Source organism: Eublepharis macularius, chromosome 4 (genome assembly GCF_028583425.1).
Source record: "Eublepharis macularius isolate TG4126 chromosome 4, MPM_Emac_v1.0, whole genome shotgun sequence".
NCBI classification, from domain to species: Eukaryota; Metazoa; Chordata; class Lepidosauria; order Squamata; family Eublepharidae; genus Eublepharis; species Eublepharis macularius.
The window spans coordinates 94,438,493-94,457,164 of NC_072793.1; the positions used below are offsets into that span (position 1 = coordinate 94,438,493).

The window sequence follows — 18,672 nt, forward strand, 5'->3', positions numbered from 1 at the left end:
TTTGAATACTGTGATAGGCTGTACATGGGATTGCATTTGTTCTCTGTGATTTAGAAGCATTACCTTGTCCAGTATATGGCAGTCAGATGGTTAAAAGGGAACATATGTTCCCAATTTTGAAACACCTTCACTGGTTTCCAGTTTGTTTCTGATCACAGTTCAAAGTACTGGCATTAACCTGCTTTTAAAGTAGAAAACTGGGTATATACATACTTAAACAATTAAAAATAGCTTGTGTTTCAGAAGTTCCCAAAGAGCATTTTGTATTACTGGTAGCAAGCACATCATGTGCTGTAATGTCCAATCTGGCCATAGCCACTTGCAGAATGTGAGAGATAAGCTGAAAGAATTTATGAACACTCTGTCCAAACTGATGTTCAAAGTCAGCTGTCCTTGAAGCAGCATCAATCTAAAATGAAAGTTCATTTCCATCAAGTATGTTTTATTAATGTGACATGTTGCTAAACGCTTATGTAAACAACAGATGCAACCTACCAGTGGTACTTTGTCATAACACTCCTACCAGTAATATGTTGTTTGTTATTTCACTTAAATTAGACATGAGAAATGCAAAGCTGGACCCTCCGCTACCTCTATATGCTGTTACCAATGAAGCTACTGGAAGATGGATTTGCAGATGTGTATGAGATCCCCAATCTTTTATTTAAAATCAAATCACAACTATGGAATTACGAGACAAGTTAATAATAGTTGCATAGTCAAGTAATATGACCAAAGAATGATATACTGTCCTGGGGACAAAACTAACACCTTTATTACAATTTCAAGGTAGCACATTTAGTGCATACATGCTGGAATGTTTACAACATGTCACTAATTCATCTTTACAATATATCTTTTTTACTGACAGGGGCAATTACTTCAACAGGGCTTTTCCACAGCGAGGGGTGTCAGAGCAGATACACAGCCCAGTATCTGCATAACATCCTAACACCCATCAGAGTGGGTCTAAAGTGCCATGAACATACGCTTTGCCCTGCGTCAGACAATTAGTTCATCCAACCAAGCCCTCCATGGCCTCAGGCAGAAATCCCTTGGAACACTACTTTCTCAAGATCCTTTACTGGAAATGCTAGAGATTGAACTTTGGATCTTATGAGTACAAAGCTGAGCGATGGCCCTTTCTTCTGCTCCTATCATACAAAACCCAGAATGTTGTTGCTATTCTACAATATTAAAACAAGTTAATGCTAATTTGTAACAATGCTAGTTCTTCCAAACCTCCAAAGGACTGATGTAGAGCGGAACTACAAGTGACAAAAGGCACAGATTGGACACTTGTCAGCTTCCCTCAAGTTTTGATGGGAAATGTAGGCATCCTAGTCTTGCAGCTTGACTCTCTGACTGCTGTCCAATGGACTTTTCAACTGTCACTTGTCCAACATTCCACCAAGCTGCCTACATTTCCCATCAAAACTTGAGGGAAGCTGACAAGTGTCCAATCTGTGCCTTTTGTCACTTGTAGTTCCACTCGTAGTGTGCTTGGAACGAAGTCAGACAGAAGGCCTAGGCAGCCTTTCAAAACAAAGCAAATAAGAACTTTGCAGGACAGACTTCAGGAATGAGCTCATTTCCTAATTAATTCTTTATCCTAAGGACTCAAGAGCAAGACCAGGCCTGCAAGTTATATGAGTTGGTCACTGGAGAGGGTACATTTCCTTCTCCACTGAAGCAAAATATACATTTTCACTTTCAATGGAATTTGGCTCAGCCATATTCAGTGTAGCTAGTACATGGATATGTGTGTGTGATAGATGCACACACACACTTATACATGCATATTACTCATACTTTCCTATTCATTGGATGGAGCCAGACATGAACAGGTGGTAAGAGTGCGTCGACCTCTTCATTTTCACAGACGATTTCGAACACCAACAGCTGGCAGTCCTTGGACACTGTTTCTGCAGTAGCATGGCAAACCAGTTCTGTCAGTCTGGAGAAAGAGAAAGTAAAGGTGCTGGAGGACTGAGGAGGCAGGTGGCAGGAGATGGGCTCCTGTCCAGCTTGGACAGGAATTTACAAAACTTTATTCACTAGGGTGCGTTTAGGCTCTTGCAACAGCCGCTGAACCACACTTGGTCAACACCCCACCCACAGTCACAAAGACAGTGGGGGCAATCAGCTGATGTTCCCCAAGGATTCCTGTTCACAAGGCCCTTTTTCATGCACATGTCACAGAAGCTGCTACCCACCTTGGTTGTCACTAAGCCCACCTGCCTCCCATTCCCCCGCTGTTCTCCTGATGCTGCAGGTGGCCTAGTTGTCCAGAGATAAAATTAATATAGCATCTACATGGAGAAATGTTCATGATGTGCGCCTTTTCTCTAGCTTCCTTCAGCTACCCATAATGAAAGGGACAGCACGTTTCCTCGTTCCCAAAGAAATGGAAATCAGAGTGAAATTAAACAGTGTTTGTGAGACTCTGCCACATGGACTGTGGGTGGACAGCAAGAAAGAATGCCAAGGAGTCTGGAAAGATTGTGGAGCAAGAAACTAACTATTGCTTCTGGATGAGTGTGGATGGCAGAGGCCCAGGGTGTCCTGTTGGGGTGGGGGATGAGCTCGCTCTGCCCCAGGAAGCAGCGGAGGAGGTGCTGACAGCAGGATGTTTACCCAGCATGGAAGGGACAAGACGTGGAGGTTTTGCAGCTGCTGCAGCTACACTACCCTAGGCCGGGCTTGGAGAGGCCCTGTCGCAAGGCAGCTATGATATCCCTACTTCATGCTCTGCCCTCTTTCTACTTGCATGTCCGTGGCTTCCCAGACCCCAGAACTGGGCAAGAGGAGACAAACTGGAAAAATATTGATTCACAGCCCATTGCAGACACAAGAAGCAACTAGGAGCAAAGCAGAAGCTTGCCTAAGAGAAGGAAGGGCACAGGCAGCCCCGGCTAAGAAAGACAGCAAGCTGATCCAGCCCAGGGTGATGCAAAGAAGACCTACTGAGGAGCAACAAGAGAAACTTACTTCATTAGAAACTGGCAAAGAAAGGAAGGCTTAATAAATACTGGACCAAGCCAATGACACCAGCCCTCATGGATTTCCTCGCAAGTGGAAAGAAGAATGATACTCAAGATCGTAGTGTAGGGATGTCATAGATGCCCCACTTGAATCTCTTGGTTGGTGTAGTAGTTAAGAGCAGTGGGACTCTAATCTGGAGAACCAGCTTTGATTCCCCACTCCTCCGCTTGAAGCCAGCAGGGTGACCTTGGGTCAGCCACAGCTCTTCCAGAGTTCTCTCAGCCCCACCCACCTCCCAGGGTGATTGTTCTGGGGATAACAATAACACACTTTGTAAACCACTCTGAGTGGGCATTAAGTTGTCCTGAATGATGGTATATAAATTGAATGTTGTGATTATTATATAGTATTATTGAGAAATTATTACTCTGAATGTCATGAAAATAGGACAGTGCTGAAGCAGAAAAAATATGAGGGGAGCACAAGAATTTAGAATTTGCTGATCTTCCTTCTTGGATGGACCAGAAGTTCTCTGTGCTACTTTAGTTCCAAGCCTTCACTTATCTTTCCAAACTGTACCTGGATCTTGATTTGCCCAGACATGTCCTGCTGACAGAAAATCTATTGCCTCAGGCATTCAGCACTGTGAAATGTAGCAGGGACTGAGCTATGAAGAGTTTCCCCCATGTCTATATGAATTATAGGATCCATGCCAAAAGACTGTTAGCATGGGAAAACTAAAACACTGGCATCATAGGGCTCTTACCTTAGGCTATTGTTGGCTTTTTAGGAAGGGGTTCAGGAAGCAATAATTCACAATTCATGGGAATATTTACCTGCAATTGTCCTACCTGTTTGAAAGCAGTTTCTTTCTTTTCTCTTCTGCACAGGATCTATCATAGATAATAACATTTCCATACAGCAGCATCTGCAGTACCAGGCTGTGATTTCTCTGTGAAACAAGGGGGATCACACATTCAATCTTCCTTAGATCTCTGTACCAGAAAAACTGCTGGACTGGGTTAAAGCTGGGACAGAAGGCATTGAGGACCACATGGAAACATGTGGCAGCTAGAACATGTAAAGACAGAATTATAGTTCCAGTACAATTCACTCAATGGAGGGAGCTGAAGTGGAAGAGGCTAAACAGAAACAGTAGCAGAAAGTATATAGAATTATATAGAATGATATAGGACTGGTAATGGGGAGGCAGGGAGATGGACAGCCAGAAAAAAAAGGAAAGTGAGACCATATTGATTTGGCTATTACTATCATTTGGGTGCTGGACCCAGTCTGCCCCTTTTTACTTGAACTTTTAATCAGTATGATTTTCTTTACTGGAGTTGGACATGTTTGCTGGCTTTATGGTATTGCTTGATTATTCTGTTTTAGTGATGGTTTGTTGATGTTTTAATCAATATTTAATAGTAGGAAGCTGCTCTTGAGGATTTATTATAGATGGTACAGTGTGCACATTCAGAGTGCAGTGCCTACTGGCCCCTCATGAACTGCAGCACTTGCTCAGCTTTCTCTCTTGATGTAGCATAGAAGACCCTGTGCTGTATTCCTGATGTGCATAGTGACTGTAGGGCAGTGGGAGGGAGGTGGAGACAGGTTATTCAGACATTATAGTGGGAGAATGTAATGGTAGAATGAACCATTTCAGGATATGTTGTCCAGGTTTCTGCCTGCATCTACCCATAAAACCTCACGCTTGCTCATCATCACCTGCAGATGATCGAAGAGGCCATTCAGGGTGATCTCCTCTCCCTTGGCATCAACTCCTGGCACCTCAATTCTGTCCCAGCAGCTCCATATCTTCTGGTGATACTGAGAACACAGCAGGCACACAAAGAAGTTCAGTTCTAAAATGCATTACCCCACCCCAGCAGATCCAGCCCAGGAAGCTGTCTGTAGCCCACAAAGGGGATGTTTCCTGTACAACTCAATGGGTCATACATTTTAAATGTCAGGCAGTCCAAACTTTTGCATGCTTACATAGAAATAAGTCCCAATGAAGGTCACTTGCAAGTGTTTATCAGAGCACTGCTTACAAGAATCATATTTGTAGACTGGTAAATATCAATGGCCAGAAAAAATAATATACAACCATTTTATATTACCAAATGCAAAGTCACGGATTAGAATAGAAAAATGTAAGCCATACCATCTGAATGGAGATTCGTTCTGAAAACCACTGATTTTGACAAGGCCTTAAAGGGAACATGATATGAGCTTCCAGAGTAATGGTAAAAAACATTTATATATGTATGTATTTTATTTTATTTGAATCTTTGCCTTACTTCTGACACTGTCAGGACCCAGGGCAGGTGACAACAATAAATAATATTGATATTAAATTATTTAAAAATATAGCTAAAACAGGTAATCAGAAATGTAACTAAAGCAGATAATAAAACAGTTAAGCCAGATCTCATTCTAGGGGATTTTCTGTATGGGTTTTTTCCATTAGTTCTGGACCTATACTGCTTTGATTTATCCCCTGCTTTCCTTATTAATTTTTTTGCGTTGAGTTTTCGCTTCAAATCTTTTGTTTTTCCACTTTTCCCCCCAGTTCTTTTGAGACCACCCTTACTTGAAAATCCTGATTATATAAGGCACATGCAGAACAAGAGAAAGCAACTTTAAAAATACAAAGGGTCATGCGGAAGAACCATGCTCAAACCAATTCCCAGTGTTTGGGAACTGATTGCTAAAAAACATCAGGAATAAATTGGGTTTGCAGAAAAGCCCTAGCTGTCCCATAAGCTCTTTGAAATAATTCTGCCTTATAATCTGATCAGAAGGCCACACCAAGGGTAGGTAAGTGTCTGTGGCTAGGGTTGCCAGCTCTGGATTTGGGGGTGGGGTTTGGAGAGGGAAAGGAAGGGGGCTCAGCAGAGTAAACTGCCATAGAATTCACCTTCCAAAGCAGCCATTTTCTCCATTTCTGTGGCCTGGAGATCAGTTGTAATTCTGGGAGATCTCCAGGCACCACCTGGAGGCTGGCAACTCTATGTCTGCCTCACCAGTTTTCATCACAGTGGGGCAGCAACAGAAAAGGCCTGGGCTGTCATGGAATGTATCACAGAGCAAGGGGATTATCAGAAGACCCTGTTGTGAGGAGTGCAGTTCCCACATTTCCGTATTGGGAGAGATGGTCCTTCAAGGATGTGGAGCCCAGGTCATGAAGCCCTTTAAAGGTAAGCAACAGTGCCTAAAACTGGAAACAAATGGACAGCCAGTGAAGAAACTTCAGGACCAACGGGGATAGCAAATGGCCAATCTGTATTATATAAATACAGAAGAGTCAATTGCTGGATCATGATCACTGTTTGCAGTCTTGGTTGGACTATTCACTTCACATATGTTGGGGCGGTGGGAGGGGGGAGGACAGGAATGTGGTGGAAAATAAAACTTCCAGTGAAGGACCTTAGAGCCGAGTCTGTTATGCTTATCAGGAAGAAGGTTAAGAGGTGAACCGATTGTATGTACCTTCACTGGGGAGAAGGTTTTAGGTACCCAAAAGCGGCCCTTTAATCTAGTCAAGGAAAATATTAGACAAACCAATAAATGAAAGATAAAAGCCAGACAAATTCTAATCAAACATGGCCTTTAATCAGCATGGGTAATTAACCATTGCAACACCAAATGCCAAGATGGGGTCTCCAATGCAAGGAACTGGGAGCTGAAGAATTAGGACAGGGGAGACCCCTGGTACGAATCTTGCTCAGATATGAAGCTTACTAGGCAGGTCCCTCTTCTTTCACCTTAACTTACTGCACAGGGTTGCTGTGAAACCAGAACCATACTCCGAGAACCTTGGAAGACAGCAGAGTACAATTCTAACAGGTAAATAAACAATAAATAAAAGCTGCAATCCTCTATCAATTTTATTTCTGCCCATCACATCTTGCTCTCCAAGGATCTTGCTCTCCAAGGAGCACGTGGCAGTATACAGGATTCTCCTTTTTTATAGACAAAGGCTTCAGACTCAGAGCAAGACTGGCCAATCTCTTGAAATGATGTTTTGATATTGTCAAAATCAACAGAAATGCCCTGGCATAATATGAAAAGGGATGAAATTACTCCTTGTGCATTGTACTGCGGAAGTCAGATTCGGGTGATCTGTATAGTTCTTTCTAATCTTGACATCTATGAACTGGCAATGGGCCTGAAGAAGAGGACTCCGTAGGGCTGCCATCAAGCAACACTCTACTGCACAAAGACACATTGAGATAGTATGCTGCCCACGTACAAATATCCTTTTCTTCAGAGCAAGGCCCAGAATGCCTCTTGGCCTCCTGCATTGTGACCCTGCCTAGTTTGGCCCTCGGCAAGAAAAGAAAAGAGGACAAGAAGCATCCAGTCTCTTAACAAGGGACCTTTTGGGGCTTGCGCTACTAGTAAGCTCACAGCAGGAAATGCCCTAACCAGAGGGAACTTAGTGGGGTCAGGAAGCACAAAGGGACACTGTCCTAGGCAAATCCACTGGCCAGCAGGGGAGGAGCAGCTTGGACTGCAGCATTTCCCTCAGCTGCCTGAGCAATTTCCCCAAACCTCTGGAATGAAACAAATATACAATCGCCCTTCTTCCCATCTGGAGAAACAGGCAGCTACCCAAGACTCATTCCTTCAGGCTTTTGCTCAGAACTCCATTATTTCTCTCTTTTACTTCTCAGAGACCGCATCCCCCAGCACTGCTCAGTCCTCCGCAGGACAGCGACTGCTCCCCTCCCCCAATATACTGGGCCTAGTGTTCTTTCACAGCAGCACAGCTTTAAGCTGGGCATAGGTACTGCATTAAACAATCATCTCAATAATCACACTTTCATCCCACTTTTCCACCAAGGAGGCTGAGGCAGCTTATACGATTCTCCTCGCTTACATTTTCTCCTCAGAACAATCCTCTGGGGTAGATTAGGCTGACAGAGTACAACTGGCCCAAGGTGACCCTGTAAGCCATGCAGGCAAGATGGGAATTCAGTTTTCAACCCATGTCTCCCTAGTCCTAGGCAACAATTTTAAGTACAGTTACTAGGGAGTAAGTCCAATTGAGCTCAGTGGGACTTCCTTCTGAGTATACATGTTTAGAATTGAATGCTAGTTTGACACACTAACCACTACCCTATGCTTTCTCTCCACCAGTCTAATTTCCATAACAGGAAAGCCATAGAAACTGGGGAGAAAACCAGATGTTATTGCTCAGAGCCTTTCTAAGTAACACGTGAGGGATCACTGCAGCCTCAGAAAGCCTTGAGTGATCTCACTGCCACATCTCTAAGCAGCACAGATAACTGTAGCAGCTCTGTCCCATTTAGGGTTGCCAGCTTCCAGGTTGGGTCTAGTGATCTCCCAGAACTACAACTAATTTTTTGAGAATCAGCCCCACGTAAAGTGCAGGGCACTCCTGCACCCAACATGATAACGTAACTTCCAGAAGTTACGTCATCACATCAGTGCCGGCGCGCATATGTGCAAGGATCATTGTCCCAGTGAGAACTGCCCTCCCACTCCTCCTAGGAGGGTATAGGGACCTGGCAACCCTAGTCACAAGGCCTCCTGGAGAATTTTTTTTCAAGTCTGTGTTGTGTGTGCCATGATGTCACCTTCTGGGAAAAACTAGAAGTGATGTCGCTCTAGAAATCACTGGAAACAATGTTTCTATCATAAAGTTTCTGGTGATTCCTAAAGCAGTATGACATCACTTCTAGGTTCTCCTGGAAGTGTTACCATGGTGCACATGCCATCAGCACTGCATGGACTTGTGCCCTAAGCTCCCACCAGTTGCCTGATACAGTTTGGCCACCCTAGCACCATCTTTTATGGTCATCCTCACCTCTGGCCCGGTACATAGGCCTTGATACAGGTTGCACAGTCCTGTCCCATTATACAGAAGTCTCGAAGCTAGCAATGCTTCTTTTAGTCTAAGAAATGAGACTGCAGTTTTTGCTTTGTTAGAAAGCTGCCTACAGATGGAGAGTTACACATTCATACTAGGTTCATTCAAGGAAGCTAGAGAAAGAGGAGTGCCTGGAGGACAAGGGAAAGCAGGAGTCCACATATACACTCGCTTTGCTGCAAACCTTGGGAAAAATTGCCTGTGTCCTGAAGAATTAAAAGCAAAGCACAAAAGGGATAGGACAGAAAGAAGAAGGTAAGAGTATCCAGTCAGTTGGTGCAGTCAGGCGCAGATTCAGGCCTAATCACATATCATAAAGTCCTCATGTCCTCCCACCTTTCTGTCACAGGTCAGGTCAGCAGATGTGCTCTGGGAGTTCTGTGCTTAGGCCTTGATTGCCAGGCATGTACTGATTTGACTGGGACTGTGGCATATGAGGGCGTGGTCTTCAGCTCACCACCCCAAGTTTTCCAACTTAAAATGGCCCCAGTGAGCTATCTTCTCTGTTGGGGAAACTTGTGTGTACTGATAGGCTACACATAAGTTTCTTCAACAGGGCAAACAGCAGCAGTCCAGAGCTGTTCCAGACTGAGAAAAAGGGCAGGCGGCAGGCTTAAGCTCCATCTTCCTGTGTATCTTGCCTAAAATTAGATCCTAAGCACAGAAGTTTCTGTGCACATCTATCAACAGACATGAAGACAGGACATGAACATGAGGGGGACATGAAGACCTTGTAGGTGTGATCGGCCAATATGTTCATGCACGCCAAGCCATGGGCAGTAGACCAAATTCACACACGCCACAATGCTTTTTCACCCTCTCTTTCATTGTTGAGGCACACAAATTAAAAACAGAAAGGCAGTTTTAAATGCATTTTATTCAGTTTCTGAATCAGCCGTTCAGAAGAGTTAGATTCACATTACAGTGGGCAAATGATTCCAGCCTAAGCAGGAGTACATTTTCCTCCAAGTACTTATTTTGATTTGAAATAGGAGAGGCCCATCATAGCTTGCTCCCAAGCACACTGTTTTGGAAAGGAGAGATTTTGAGCTCAGAGCAAATACTTCTCATCTTGACCATTTGGAGACATATGGCCTGTCCCGTTTGCTCTTCAGGGCTAGCTCAGAGAGAAGACTTCCCATCTTTCCCAAGTGCCATATGGCTGGCTTGGCCTTTCACACCTGCAAGAACTCATTAGCGCCTCTGACTCAATTCTCTCACTTGGCACTCCATAATCCTGGCCACCTCTCTACCCATCCAGGTCCACAGCCAGAGGGCTGACTGGGGCACTGGTGGATGAGGAAGCTCATCAGGCTACATTCATAGCAAAGAGAGGGCATTCTGGGATTTATTTCCACAAACCAGCCTGATGCCTGACACAGCAACCCTTTAAGGCTTTGAGTGGAGTGGAAGGACAGGTCACAGTGCTGGGACTGGGAAGACAGGATATTGGAGGTCTGTTCTTAACTATGTCCCTAACTTCCTTGATATACAAATGCAACCCTCCATCCTACTTTTCGTTTTGTTCCAGCTTTCCCTTCACAGTCTCTAAAATCTTTTAATCCCCCATCTTCTCAAGCACTGAGGAGCAAAGGTCCAGAAGAATCTATTCCATCAGGGAAGATCCTTTGGCGCCAGGGTAGGATCTCCCCTCCCCCTGTCCTTACTAACTAATGACTTCCATATGCAGCTTAATCAGTTCCGTAAATTCTTTGGACCCAGAATTGCTCTGTTTCTTTTCGCTCTCTAACCTATCTCTGAATGCTACTGCCTGCCCCACCCTTCCCTGATACTGCTTTCAGTTCACCCCATATTGGGGTTCTTCCCCCAAGGAAGCAATTTCACACTTGCGCTTTCAAAAATGGATTAAGAATTTAAGTCATGGGTTTACTCATGTCCAAGCAGAAGCATGCTACTTGGCCCCAAGTGGTGCCATGTGCAATGTAAACGAACAAGCATGCAGATGCAGGAATTATTGCCTTGTGGTCTGACTACTGCACTGTGGTACCACTATGCAGCATAAACTATGTGGCCCCAGTTCACTTTGGGTGTCCAGCCACTCCCAGGATTCCTCCTTCACACCGAGAAAAGCTCACACTGCAATGAGAAGTAGTCCAATCTAGATTTCTCAGCATGGAGATACTTGCCCACCACAATGGCATTATAAAATTCTGGTTAGAGAGACTTGTGCAGAGCAGCATTATTCAGAAATCTGGGCTGTCCTTTAAAATGCAGGACATTTGGCAATGGTAAGTGGAGTGTGTGTGCTAAGCAAGCCCTCAGGCTATGCAGCATGATCTGGGAGGGAGGAGGAATAGCGGCGCCGAGAGCCAGAGCCCTGGAAGTCACTGGAGATGGAAGAACAGCCCTGCCCCCCCTTTCCTGCCTACTCCCCCCCCCATGCTCCCACCAATCTGGTTCCAATCTGCGCTTCCTGTGTAGCAGGAAGCCCCAGCCTCGCACTCCATAAACTCAAGACAAAAAGGCTTCTATTCAAACAGACGCTCTTAATTTAGCTTCTTGCTCCCCCTGCTTTCCCCCACCATTCCAGCTCTGGTTTCTTTCTCCAGAAAAGGGAGTTTTTGCAAGGAAGCCAAGACCTGTCCCAGCCCCAGCAACTGCAAAGTACTAGGGATGATATGTCAGAGCAGGAACAAAAGGGAAACTCCCTGAAACTATCTGGCATGTGTACACATGTGTGTGTGTATGCATGCTTAAACATTCCTCCCATCATGGCACAGACAGAGTGCCTTAGGAAGGGTCTCTGTATCAGGCATCTGACGAAGAGAACTTGATTCTTGAAAGCTTATGCTAAAATAAAATTGGTTAGTCTTAAAGGTGCTACTGGACTCTTTTTGATTTTGCTACCACAGACTAACACGGCTAACTTCTCTGCACTTAGGAAGGGTTGGCATGGTATGGAATAACCTCTAACCCATGAACAGATGGTCTGACTATGTTCAGTATAATTCTAGCTCTACCATAAGCAGGTTGGGACCTAACTAGTACCTGGGTGAAGCACTGCCTGAGAACCAGACAAATGATGATTTGAGCTCACTGCAGGAAATACAGGATACTAACAAACTAAACAAACAACCACCTAATTCTTTTCTAGAGAAGGTACAGAACTAAGAGCTGCAAAAGTGTAGGGAACAATGAGTTGTATCAAAATTATTATTTATTTATTACATTTTTAGCTTGCTCTTCCTCCAGGGAGCTCAGGGTAGCACACACAGCCCCCCCCCCCCGATTTTATCTTCACAACAATCCTGTGAGGTAGGTTAGAAGTGGCATCTAACCCACGATCACCCAGAAAGTTTCATGGCAGGGTAGAAATTGAACTTGTGAAGTGATTAAGGCTGAGGAGGCCTAACACAGGATCCCAATGAAACGGAGATGTTACAAAACAGCTCCCCAATGGGACTCTCCATAGCACTATTAGTTATCTGTCTCCTTGTCAAATTGCCCTGGTGGCACAAGGAGATTTATCCTTTGATAAAGCCTTGTCAATTCCAGCATTATTATCCACAAGCAAGTTTATCTAGGAACTGAGGCCAATATTGCAAGAACTCTTCTCTGAGTAGTTACGCTATTCTCAAGATATCCATCAGAAGTTATCCATTGTGTGCCCACAAGGCACCACAGAAAAAGAGCATTCATAGCCTCAAGGCCCCTTTGCTGAGAAAAATCCCTGGATTAGCCTGGCCTGCTGCACATACTCCTGCTCAGCACTCTTTGGGGCAAAGAATTTCAAAGCATCCAAGTGACTAGAGAGATGCGTGGAGAGGGTTAATCTTGGCACCAGGGGCTGAGCCCACAGAAAAGCCATGTGGGTAGCCCAGGGCCCCCAAAGGAGGCAAAGATCCACTGTGGAGTGCGTCTTGGCACCAGCTGTGCATGTCAGCTGCAGGTTAAAGACCATTTCCTGTGTCTGACAGCTCACAGGCAGCCCTGTCCATGCCTCTCCCTCTACACTGCGGCTAGCCTGATACACACTCCAGGCAGCGGCTCCTGAAACTAGATCCCCTTCACCGTCTGTCTGCCAGAAGGGGCTCAGGAAACGCAAGGTCAGCAGCTGAGCAGGGGCAGCCCCCCTCCCCCCTGTATCAGCTCAGTCCCTAACATCCAGACTAACCCACCCCAGTGGAGGGATGGGTTGGAAAGGCTCCCTCCACTGGCTCTGCAAGTCATGCTGCTGCAAGCAGCAGGGCAGCTATTCAGTTGACAGTGCAGCCTAGAGCAGTGGCTGCTCTCCAGTTAATGTAGGCGCTTCTGACTGCATGGTCTAAGTCCATGTGATGCATACCCACTGTGGGAATGGATGCAGCCAGGTCTCGAGCATTGTGGCACGTAGCACTACCCACAAGTCTATCGGTATTGAGCCATTCAGCATGGGCAAAGCACTAAATACTATGGAAAGAAGATTTCTCCCATTGAATGAGTTTTAACTCCCTGCTCTGTAGCTCTGATTCGGAAGAACAGCAGCCTCGCTGAAAGTGCAGTGTCTCTCTGCTATCCACCATTAAGGCTGTGATGAAAAGCAAGTCCCCTTCAAGGCATGATGAACACGGAGACCAAAGCCACATTCCCACAGACCTCACCTTGTATGTTGGCTGAGGTGACTGGGGCTGGAATCGATTGAGGAGGGGCTCTGAGAGCCACAGAAAACTGCTGCGATAGGAGCTGAGATTCCTGTGTCCCCACACTAGCTTGTACAACTCCAGGCACACCAAGCCAGCAACAGCAGCTGTTGTTGTGGCGATGGCAGGTACAATCCTGCCCACAATCCTCTTAGCCTGTTGGAATGAAACTGGACAGTCAGCATGAAGGCAATAGGAAAGAGCACAGGTATTGAACAGGCAATATGCAAGGCATTCTTCCTCTCCTCTCACTGATGACATTATAAACTCCCACCCCACTCCCTCCTAGAGTCAAGTTGTGCCACCTACATCCCCCAGAACCTGTTGAAATGGGATGTGGCAATATAGATCTGTCCCATTGTGTCCCTGGAGCCAACTGGAAATGGGAGAAATTAGAGTACTGCCTCCTTTCCTCACCTGGAGTTTATCAGCAGGAGGGATGCCGTAGTTCTCAGCTCGCAGATTAGCTGCAGCTATGATGAAGTCCAAGTGAGAGCTGCTGTCTTCATCCTGAGGGCCCAAACATCGCAAAACCATTCACAGCCAAGAAGCAACAGGGGTCCATCCAGGGATGACCGAGAAAAAGAGAAGGGCTCTCAGTGGAAATGAGACCAAGCTGATTGTAGAAATGCACAAAGGGCAATAGGAAAGTTGACAGAATGTGTATAACCAGGGTTGTGCAAACTGTGTGATTTAATGTAAACAGAACAAGCACAGAATTTGGTAATCTCGTTTTCGAAATATTTCTGCCCTTGTGGCTGTAAAAATAGATTTGAAACAGGCAATGCCTGGTGAAATCTCAGAGAACAGAGTAAGATTTCTGCGGCCTGTGCAAATGTAATTTAACATTGGCTTGAACTGTGGCTGAGAGATGGGATTGGGTTGTAGGATTGTGCATTCCCTTTCACAGCCAGCACTCTTTCTTCATGCTTCAGTGTTACATTATACCCAAAACATAATCCAATTTTTAGAATTCTTCTGGGCTACGACTTGGGGTGGGGGGAACATGCATTCCCAGCCTGCTGCTGATTCTAGTGAAAGTTAAACTTTACATTGGCCCCTTAGTGGCTAGTAGGTTCTTGGATAACTCCTTCTCCATGATTAGCAAGGATAAGATAAACCATGTAAAATATGCAAATCAACTCACTGCCTTTCGGGCATTCCATTCAGATTCAGCTATGGAGGGGAGGGGTCACAATATGTGCCATTCCATTTGAGAATCCTGTCCAAAGAACTAGTATGATGGGACCTCCCCTCCAAAAAAACCCAAGTTCCTGCCAGTGGCTACCATTTTGTAGTTGAGGAAGAGAAACTTCTGAGCCTTGGCTCCTTTGGTTTCCATTTAGAGAAGGCGGGAGTCTGTGTACTGGCTAATGCAAGTTCCAGAGCCAGGGCTGTGTATAAATAAGTATAGACCCTACAAATACAGCCAGTCAATTCGTTGTAAGGGTGAGGGTATCAGATTAGGACTAGGGAGACCTGAGTTAAATTCCTCACTTGGTCAAGATTCTTACTGGACGACCTTGGCTCAGTCACTGGGGTCGTCAATGCTTTTTACTTTTTACTTCTTCTCATCCAAACTTTTTATTCTCATCCAATTCCCCTTCATATAAAAAGTACCGTCTCACTTACATGGCGTTTGTCCAAGCAGATCCCATTATTCCCAGCATAATCTTTTTAGGTGATCAAAGGGGACCCTTCCTCCCCTTTTCATCAGTGAAAGAGCCAGTTGGACACACACATACCCTCTCTAATAATAACCTACTTCACATAAAAGGGGCAGTTTTAGGTCTGGTACAGAATGAGAAATTTTGGGGTAGTTCATGAGATTTCTGCTCAACTAGATTCTTAGCAAACCGCCTCAACAAGCAACAGGCAGAGTCTACCCAAAATTAAGCACTTTTAAATCCCATGGATTTCAGTGGGAGTATTAAGGTAAAATACAAAGTTACACACATGAAGCTGCCTTATACTGAGCCAGACTATTTGTCCATCAGGGTCAGTATTGTCTATTCAGACTGGCAGCAGCTGTCCAGGATCTTAGGTGGAGGCCTTTCACATCACCTACGGCCTGGTCCTTTTAAGTGGAGATGCTGGAGATTGAACCTGGGGCCTTCTGCATGCAAAGAAGAGGCTCTTCTGCTGAGCCACAGCCCCTCCCCTAACTGAAGTCTATGGGTTTATAAGGGTGCTACTCTGCTTAGGATGGCACTGTTAAGTATGCCTTTCATTTAAATCAGTGGAACTTAAGGTTGTTAACACTGGCTGGATTGTGCCAAATGTATTCAGGAGAGACCAGAACAAATTCTTAAATATGAGGAACTTGTAACAATATGTAGTTTCTAAACATCACCCATAGACAAAACACACACACACAACTCAGTCTTAAAAGGTCAAAGCAACCTAACATCACCTACAAATAAAAATTCTAATAGGGTTGTTTGACAGCATCTTTCAACTGAAACTTCAGTATATGGAAAATATTCCACCTTAACCAAAATCTGGACCTCAGTTCTGGCAGCTGAAGACATACTGGAATATAAATACCCTCAAGATTCCCACATCACATCTGCAGCCTGGCAGACCAAGTGCTCAGTGTGCACAAAAAACTTCAGTAACAGCAGCTGCAGAGCAGAAATGGACCAGTTCCCAATCCTACATTACATATGAAAAATATGCACCTACCAGTGTCGCCATAGCTAAATAAAACAAGCTTCTCTGCTACAACATACTAAAAGATCAACCATTAAATCTAAATTAAAATCACAGCCCACTCCAACAGCTGGTGTTTCCCTGGCTTAAACGTAAGGCTGAATGTATTCCACAGGTCAAAAGAGACACGAGGCTTCTAGAACTGTGATTGGATCCTCCAAGAATTTTTAAAATGCTAATAGGAGCCCTGAGGGGACCTTGTTTGGCTCAGAGTGGTATGGGAGGAAGGCAGAATTTAACTCCTCCCTCATATGCTTATGCAAATGAGCCCTTTGCACATTTTTAGTGGTCCTTAAGATGATATCAGTGTTCTTCTTTTTTCAGAATTAGTATGTCTAGGATATGAGACAGCCAGTTTCAAATCCACCCTCTGCCATTGTTGTTCACTGGTTGACCTTGGACCAGTCACTCTCTCAGCCTAACCTACCTCACAGGGCTGTTCTGAGGTTAAAGGGAGGAGAGGAGAATGAGGTAAACTGCTTTGGGTCCCTATTGGGGAGAAAGGTGGAGTATAAATATCTAAATAAATACCACCAGCACAGGGAAGGGCAGGCTGAACAGGTGAAACCATGTAAAGGTGGAAAAATTAAACTTCCTCTTCCTTCCCTTTATGGCCTCAAGAATCTGAAATTTATATCTGACTGTAGCTGTGTGAAGTCAAACTGTCTAGTTTGACTCCACACCGCTACACTTTCTGCTCACTATCCACCAGTGAATAATATCCTCCTTCTTTGGAACCCTGGAGTCCATAGGGAAATACAAAGCAAGAAAGAATCATACAAGTGTGTTCAGTACCTTTTCAAAATGAATGGGCTCCATAAGACAGGAGAGGAGTGTTCCTTGTTCCTCCAGCTGTCGCCTTAGACTTGCCAAGTCCTGCCTCAACTCTGCCAGCCTCATTTTGTCTGCAAGATAGTTGGAGACACAGTCCAGTAGTAATGCAAGATCTTATGAGCAATGAAGGGAGAAAAAACATCTACTTGTTTCAAGTCTTTTGTTCAAGAGATTAAAGTGGAATCTCATGTTTGAAATCCAATTATGTCTGGCAAGCAGTCACTCATAATTTTGACATGGGTCAGCAGAGTGCTCTAAGGGCTTATTAGAACTGTTATGTTCTCTGCCCTGTAGAAGATCTCCTGAACTTCTTACCAACTGTTCCCTGAGACCTCTGCATCTCTTGGTCAGTGACAAAGATGTGCACTCCATTTCGCAGCTGGAAAGGTGGGAGTTGCAAGTCAAGGAGGACCTGGCTAGTGGCAGCATTGCTCTCACTCACATTCAGCCTGTACATCTGAGCAAAGAGGTGGCTGGCCACCAACAGGAAGGTCCTATGGGTAGTCTGTAAAAACATGGAGGGTAGATTCAGCAGGGACAGCTCTTCCTTCCCTAACGCTTCTTCTTCTTGCTCCCCACAACCTCTATTGATTGCCCTTCCTTCCCATCTTGGCTAAGAATATCCTCCTCTCCTACACAGTCAAGTAAACGTAAGAAAGTATGAAGTCTACAACCAAATTAAGAACTGAATCATGGCAGATGGAGGATTCAGGCTTTCACATATCACATGTGGGACTGGCTGAAATTTAGACTGGTTTGCACCCCAAGGTTCTACACCATACACTTGTCCATACATTTAGGGACAGCTCAACATACCAAACTGAAAGAAGAAAATCCAAGCTAATTTTTCTCCTGCCAACAGGAAAACAAGCTTGTGTTATTTATTATAAGATATATTTGAAAAATGAGAGTTAGGGGGGGCAGATTACCCCTGTTCATGCAACAAAAATAAAAAGGCACATTTTCTCCCTTTGTTTAAAATTAAGTCTAGCAAGTGGTCAACCCAGCGAGTCACTTGTCTTGATTTCTCCTTGGGTATTCCCCACTCATTGAACAATCTATGTCCTATTACAAAATCTTCTACTACCAAGCTGAGTTCCTTACATTGCTGAAATTAAAATCCAGCTTCTTGGGGCATCGCTTGAGTCCTGACCAGAAAGGAAGTCCAGAGATTGTCTCCTGGGGATAAAGGCAGACAGGATCAGTCAGGAAGCAACACAGGATGGAGGAAAGAAGTGCAAGGAAGGAAACTTGGCTGACCAAGGGCTGGAATAAGGCCAGAAATCTCTGCACTGTGAAGTGCTGGAAACGGGACTGTGAGTGTGCAGTCAAGGAAGAGAAAAGAGGTCAAGGGCCAAGAAAGAACATAGCAGCATACACATCTAGTTTTCCAGAGTTCAGACACAGAAGCACTAACATCACGTTATTCATATCCCCAAAGCATTATCCAGCTCCTCTGAGGCACTCATGTTAAGTTGTAATGTTCTTTGACAAGACTATCACAAGTGACTATTGCTGCTGGACAGGGTGACTGTTGCATTAGGTACGCAGGGTGACTGTTGCATTATACTTAAGAGCCAAAGGGAAGAACACCAATTC

The 18,672-nt window shown here is 44.8% G+C and overlaps 1 protein-coding gene across 3 annotated transcripts in view; it reads right to left on the bottom strand.

Annotated features, from left to right (window-relative positions):
* Window positions 1-531: 531 nt before the first annotated feature.
* The window catches only part of UBA7 (ubiquitin like modifier activating enzyme 7), a 43,679-nt gene continuing 25,538 nt past the window's right edge, over window positions 532-18,672 (bottom strand). For all 3 annotated transcript variants that reach the window (XM_054978123.1, XM_054978124.1, XM_054978122.1), the window contains 8 exons: window positions 18,178-18,252; window positions 17,389-17,578; window positions 17,035-17,144; window positions 13,945-14,037; window positions 13,489-13,683; window positions 4,714-4,815; window positions 3,837-3,937; window positions 532-1,957 (listed from right to left, as the gene is read on the bottom strand). In XM_054978123.1, the coding sequence (XP_054834098.1) occupies window positions 1,807-1,957; window positions 3,837-3,937; window positions 4,714-4,815; window positions 13,489-13,683; window positions 13,945-14,037; window positions 17,035-17,144; window positions 17,389-17,578; window positions 18,178-18,252 (1,017 nt within the window). In that variant the 3' untranslated portion in view covers window positions 532-1,806. The remainder of the gene's footprint in view (window positions 1,958-3,836; window positions 3,938-4,713; window positions 4,816-13,488; window positions 13,684-13,944; window positions 14,038-17,034; window positions 17,145-17,388; window positions 17,579-18,177; window positions 18,253-18,672) is intronic.